General features: G+C 28.6%; 1 protein-coding gene across 20 annotated transcripts in view; it reads right to left on the bottom strand.

Annotated features, from left to right (window-relative positions):
• LOC106470312 (cytoplasmic dynein 1 intermediate chain 2-like) overlaps nucleotides 1-7,141 on the bottom strand; it is a 58,719-nt gene that overhangs the window by 47,281 nt on the left and 4,297 nt on the right. For all 20 annotated transcript variants that reach the window (XM_022398916.1, XM_022398918.1, XM_022398922.1 and 17 more), the window contains exons 3-4: nucleotides 4,437-4,548; nucleotides 2,523-2,635 (exon numbers count right to left, since the gene is read on the bottom strand). In XM_022398916.1, the coding sequence (XP_022254624.1) occupies nucleotides 2,523-2,635; nucleotides 4,437-4,548 (225 nt within the window). The remainder of the gene's footprint in view (nucleotides 1-2,522; nucleotides 2,636-4,436; nucleotides 4,549-7,141) is intronic.

The raw sequence follows: 7,141 nt of genomic DNA, 5'->3' as shown, positions 1-7,141 counted from the left end.
TAGGAAAGAATATGTGACAGCCATAGCAACGAAGAGCAAAGAACCTAGAAACCTGAAATTTAGAAATACAGATCACAAAAAATTTACAAATAGAAATAACAGTTTGTGTGCATGTGCATGTTCGTGTCTGTGTATGTGTGACTTCCATAGCTCCAAGAGGAAAGAACCTAGAAACCTGAAATTTTGCACCCATACTAAGTGGTCCCTGAGGGTTTACACCTGGGAATTATTACTTACCTATGTTCATGCTTGCACATCTTTTTATGTGAAAAACACATAGAAAAGAAATGGGCATGTGTCTGTGTGTGCATGCACATCTTTTTTTAATGAGGCAAGCTAGCAAAAAAATCACATAGAAAAGAAGTGGATCCTTATATTACAAACACAAATCACAGACAGACAGACACACGTGTTTGCATACATATCTGTGTGACTGCCATAGCTCCAAGAGGAAAGAACTTAGAAACCTGAAATTTTACTCCCATAATAAGTGGCCCCTGAGGGTGTGCACCTGGGTATTATTACTTATCTTAACCAGTGCATGTGCATCTTATTAATGAGGCAAGAAAGCAAAAACTACATAGTAAAAATGTGTTTCCATATATTAGAAATTATAGATATAAATCACAACATACAGACATACATGTGCATGTGTGCACATCTTTTTAATGGGGCAATCTAGTGAAAAACCACATAGAAAAGAAGTGGTTCCTTAGATAACAACTTTTAATATATATATAAAAGCCAGTATGTTTTGGTAACAATGCATTCCAACAATGGCTTTTATATCATGTTGCTTAGCAATAAAAGTATAAACTACAAAACTAAAAAATATTTGTTGTTTTCTAATTTAGAGGCTCCATTAATTAAATAGGTTTCTTTTTTTATTATTTAAGTTTAAAATCAGAGGACAAGTCAGAGGGAAGGTCACATCCCATAAAGGAGTAACAAAAGTATATAGGTTATACTTGTTTGTTAAAATGGATTCAATATACACACGCTGACATAGTCATCTAGAATAAATCAATCTCATAACCCAAGCAAAGCCAGGTACTTTTGGTAGTATGAAATATAATAAACACAGTGTGTTGAACATAACAAACTATGGGACTAACATAAAAATAAAATACTGATATCAAGAGATTAGTATTTTCTAATGTAATTTACAATTATCTAAAAATTATGTACCAAGTTTTATGTAAGAAAATTTAGCACTTTGAGAACATCTTTTTGGTAAAGCAAGTTAACTTATGTTCTAAATAAGAGGGGTAAATATATCAGTTAAATGTCACCAAATAATTCACCATTTCAGTGTGATGGCCACAGTACCAAATCTACTGTAACTAAATTGAAAAGCTAAACTATAATATTTAATTGCTAGATGTGTACCAATGTGTGTACCTTTGTAAATTGGTACAAATACTGTTGTCAGTATCATTGGAAGTACATGGCTCTACATTGCTTAAATAAAAAATAACATAAAAAATAAAGAAGATATACTTCAAATCACTACCATCTTCTTCCAAACACATTTTAATTCAAACTGAATATAAAGGTTCAGAAAGCGCAAACATGTACATGCTGTTTTGTAGGATGTCCTGTGATACCAGACTGAAAAGTTAAGCAAAGTCCTATATATCCTAAGCTATGTTTCTATTTAAACAATGTTTTCCATGTAGCTAAGAAATTCAAAAGCAAAATCATCAAGTGCTCTCAACAGCTATGGAGCTTATAAATATATTATCATAAATGAATAGATCATATATTTGTTTTTGTCACTGGAGTTATTGATGAGTTTGCAAATAGTGTATTAAAATACTACTGTTTACAAATGCAGTAACAATAACATATTGCTCACATCAAACATTTCAAGTTATATAATTCTTTATTTTTTCCACAAGAAATATTGGTGGACTTGCAAAAGTTGCTACAAAATTGAACCAGAAATTTTGAAATTTGGTAAAGTAATATATTTTCAACTTACTTGTAAATGTTTAACACAATATGACTTATAATATGAATGTAGTATTAAAGAATTTTTTTTAAGTTTGAAATATGTGAAAGAAAAAACTTTTTCTTTAACAGTTCAAATGGTAACACAAAACAGGTCTGTCATTATATCTGTACCATAGTAGGTGAAAGGTTAATGACTGGTGTTGAAAACTTATTATGAACTCAAATACATGTCTTGCTTTGCAAATAACCAAATAGAATTCATGATACACATAATCTTAACAGTGAACATTAATTTTATATTTTAAAACAAGAAATTTATTTTTCAAACTGCAACTTTTGATTTCCAGATTATAATCTTTAATGTTCTTCTTCAACACAGCCTTAAATTAGGACTGGAAAATGCATTATAACAACATAAATGCATTTGTTATTATTTTTTGCTATGCTAAGTTCTTTAACAAAATCTTAGTATATTTGTTTTAATTTACATTTACTGTCTTAAAAATTTTAAAACAGAGTAAAGTTTTGTTTCAACAAATTCAGTAATAAGTTAATCTAAACCTTACCTTCTTTGTCAATTGTAGATGTCGCTGTCTGAGTTTGCTTGTTGTAGGTTACACTTTCTTTTGGAGGAATGTTAGCTTGGTGGACACTTACAACACTTAGTTTTACTTGTCTCCTTCAGTAAACAAATACAGAACATATTATTAATTACTCTTTCAAGCATAAATTAACAAATTATAAACCAAAAACAAATTAAAAAATAATATATTTCAAAATATGAATTAACACCATTAATAAAAACAAAATTAATTAAGATGCCCATTTTTTTGAACAATAAAATCCTATAAATAGATACATATTTAAAATATTTAAATTTAATGTTAAAATGTGATTCAAATGGATACCTATTTGTAAAATGGTAAACAGCTATATCTTAAAAATATAAATCATTCATATTGCTAATTCTACACGTCAGGGTACCTTTCAATCTCAATACTACTTATATCTCCTGAGAGGAGCTATTACTAATATTAGTGATTCATCTAATCAGTAAACTAATCATCACCTTGTAAATTCATATATATATTCTTTTCTATCTACATTACAAATAAAATTGACATTAGTTAAGAATAACTCAGTATCAGATAAAAGCCTGTAGTTTTTAACCTTGAAGGCTAAATAAAATACAAATATTCAAAGTTGCTTCAATAGAGAAAACCAAAGAAGAAGGAGAATTAACCATCTTGATGTAGAATTTTCAAAAGGAAAACCACTGTTAAGCAGGCTCCTACCAAACTTTGCTATGGTTCCAATTTCAATGATATAATTTTGGCAGAAGTATATTTTGTTTTTATGAAGTTATATGTTTACACAAATACATGTAAACACTTATAACCTTGTTTAAAAAAATCTAAAGTTTTTATAAACTTTATCCAAAGATTATTTATATTTTTCATAAAGTACTTTACATTGTGAAACATACCAACTCAGCTAGCATGCAATGAACTAAGCTCTAAAGTACTCTCAGTGGTTCATTACTATATGAGAACACTGTAGGCTTAAATCATTTCATAGAGGCTTAAGTTTTCTTAGTAGTAAATAGCAGGAGTGCCCTCTACCTGACACATACAAAGAAAGATCAAGTACAAAAACACTGCTATAAGTTACCTTCAAAATAACTGGAAACAATTAAAGGAAAGGATTACTAACAGAAAATAAACTCATAAACAGTGAGATACCAATCCATTCTCCAAGTCCAATTCAATTTGACAGAGGAATAAAAACATTAAACACAGGAACAGATCAAAAGAAAAGTGCCAGAGATCAACAATAAAACTGAAAGTATCTTCAGAATGTTAAAGCATACAAAAAGTAGAAGAATAAAATTAGGCTCCAGTTGAGGGGTATCGGAAAGGTCCTCAAAAATTGGTCAGAATCTTCAAAAACAGACAAAAATAAATACAACATGAGATTATTACCCTTCTAACTCATCTAATAAAAAGAAAATGCAGCTCAGCCAAAGTTCAGATCAAGTTCAAAACTAATCTTTCTAGTAAAAAACAATTAGTGGCAGAATGTCCTAACTGACAAAATAGCAAGAAACTATTACTTACAAGTAATTCAGCCACACTTATATGATCAGAGAAAGTTGACTGAAAAATTCCTTGCATATTTCAAATAACTGTATCAGTTTGTTTATGAAATTATACACCTAAATATCAAAATTAAACAATAGCATGTAACAAAGTACAAATGACAAGATTATTTAAATTTCATAATAATTTTTCCCTAACATACAAAGTTTATGGGTCATTCTTAGGTACATACATGTAAAATATTATTAGGTCAATGCCTAGTAAATTATAAAATCTTAAAAGTTAAAATAATTAGGGCTTCATAAAATTAGTAGTATTAATATATATGTGTCATATAATATTATACATGGAAAGTATAAGAATACAGCTGATATAAAATACCTCGAACTCTTCAACAATCCTGTGCCACTTTGTGTTGAAGTTAAACTCTGGTCTGGAATGGGTGAAAGACTAGTTTCTGGGGTGGCATTTAAAGATCGAATCAAACTTCCATCTGTAATCCACAATAACTAATCTCAGTGAATTCTATCTTAAGAGAAGTTTGTTTGTCCTCTAACTACTCCTAGGCTTTTGCATTTGAACTTGTCAAATATCATTTAATCAACTAGAAATGATTTGGGATGTGTCAAGATGTTTTATTTTGAAATGCATGTGATAACTAATTATATATCAGTCAATCAGGTATTGCCACTAGGGGTAGTGATGGCATTTCTCCAGTTTCCTCTTTTATTACATAGGGTATATATACAATGTAACAATGCTTTTCTCTTAGAATCACATACTTCCAGATATGAAATGAATTTAAAGAAACACTGTTTAATGTATAACAGCTAAACACAACTAAGTAAAAGCTAAAATAAAGCACATAATAAAGAAAAGTTAGAGACAATATGTAAAAAATATTGAATTAGTTAAGTTTTCTTGAATAAGTATTCTAGATGTTAAAAATCACATCAAAAAACCAATTCAATAAAAGTTTAGATTTTAAATTAATTCAAAATTTTTTTCTTTAATTTAATTAATAACCAAAACTTATGGAATTTTTGTAAAGAATTGAAACTTCAAAATACATTTAAATTTTACATTAAACTTGTATGTATTGAAAATTATGAGTAAACTGTTAAAGTTTAAGTATTTTTGGAAGTAAGAACTATCAGTGGTGTATGTTCATTCCTGGACTTGAACTTATAATGGTTAAAATTTAACATTCTCTATTTTAGTTCTTTCTTGGTTTTACTTGTTTTTACTTAACTCTTTCAACCCAGGCTCAGTCCTTGGGACCGACCTCGTAACCATTTTGTGCTTATTATAGTTTTCATGCTATAACTTTTCAATTATTAAGCGAATATTAATGAAATTTGGCAGTTTATCAATAAACATTACAATGCTTTGATAAGCAAATATGTAATTTTTTTATTAGGTCTTAAAGTTTGTAAAGCAATGTTTCTGTCATCCCTTTTTTTTCACATCTTGCCTATCTATCATGCAAGGTAATTTTCATATTAACATTATGCATAAGAAAATTTCGAAATTTCACATGCAAAATCGTTATAATGTCCAAATAGTTCTCAAATGTTTCTTAAGAAAAAACTTTATATGTGTTTTTTTCAGTAATTAATCTCTGTATGGGTTCGGTAAATTTGACCGATCTCGCAACCATCATAAAAAAATTAGGAAATAAACATAAATTATGCGTCTTTCATTCTATAATGAACACAAATTACAACATGAAAACATAAATGTTTAGACAAAATAGCTTAAATCTCATAACATTATACATTTATATATATTTAATATTTTTATTACAGTGACCTTTCACCCATGCCTGGCTAACAATACAGAAGTTACAACGATGCAGCTAATGTGAACTCATTTTACCGTATCAAATAAAATAAAGGTGACCTTTGGTCTTTACAAAGTAACTTGTCTTTTGTAATATATAGTCACATTTCAATTATTATACATTATATATGTATATAGATTATTGCTATTTTGAAATAAGTTCTTAAAGTTATTTTTCCTAAATCATAGAACAATAAATAAAGAAGTAAAGCAAACAATTATCTCTTCTAGTTATGACCTTTGTACTCAGTTGCTGCTTGATGTAGGATGCTAAGCCTTTAAAAATTTTGCACATGAAGGATATGAAACAAAATATTTCTTTTAGGTTTTATATATACTTTTGAATAACTACAAAATCATAAATTACTAAATCAGTACCACAGAATTCTACTATAATTTATCAAACGTACTAACCAAGCTGTATTTGGGTCTAAAAAAATATGAAATTTCAAGCAGACTTAAGAGACAACCTACCTCATTGAAATCTTGATTCAAAAGAAAGAAATGATGCTAGGTACTTTAGAAAGGCTTAGAAAATCACTTGGGGGACATAGAGTTTCTGATTGGTTATTCATTTCATATATAGAAGTAAGTATTTATAAGGAAACGTTTCCATAAATGGAAGGCGGTGAGCAGGGTGCCACTATGTCTGATTTATTATGTGAGCAATATCTTAGTAAATAGAAAAGATAAGACCTTCTTATTTTATATTCTAGCTCGTCAATATATAATTTCTAATTCGTATAAAACTACAGACTTAGTATTTTGACTTCACAAACATCAAATTTGAACCAGTGCTGCATTCAGTATACCACATGACACACAAAAATCGATGTTTATCTGTGTTTTTTAATATTAACTTTTAAATTAACAAATTGAGTAATTTATAGTTCTAAAATTTGAATTATAATGTACAGTTTGATACCAAACTTATTGACATAAATTAATGTAATAGTAGTTCAACAAAATTTTCAATGTGAATCAACAAAGAAGATGGCATGACCTTTCACCTGTGACCCACATGGAAAGGGTTAATGGGCTTCTATCAACTTTTATTTCTTATTTAGATTTTGTCTCTCCATATCCGAGAATACACATATATTTATAAAATAACTCCCAAAATATATTAATGTCAGTGAATACTTGTTTGCAGTGTTACGTCTCTAGTCGTTAGTTAATTTTCCGTAAAAATTCTTTCCGAATTAAATTTAGCGATACAATTCCTTTCTTAAATAAAACTGGTT

The sequence above is a fragment of the Limulus polyphemus genome, unplaced genomic scaffold (genome assembly GCF_000517525.1).
Source record: "Limulus polyphemus unplaced genomic scaffold, Limulus_polyphemus-2.1.2 Scaffold3936, whole genome shotgun sequence".
Lineage (NCBI taxonomy): Eukaryota > Metazoa > Arthropoda > Merostomata > Xiphosura > Limulidae > Limulus > Limulus polyphemus.
This window is presented reverse-complemented; position numbering and strand designations above follow the sequence as displayed.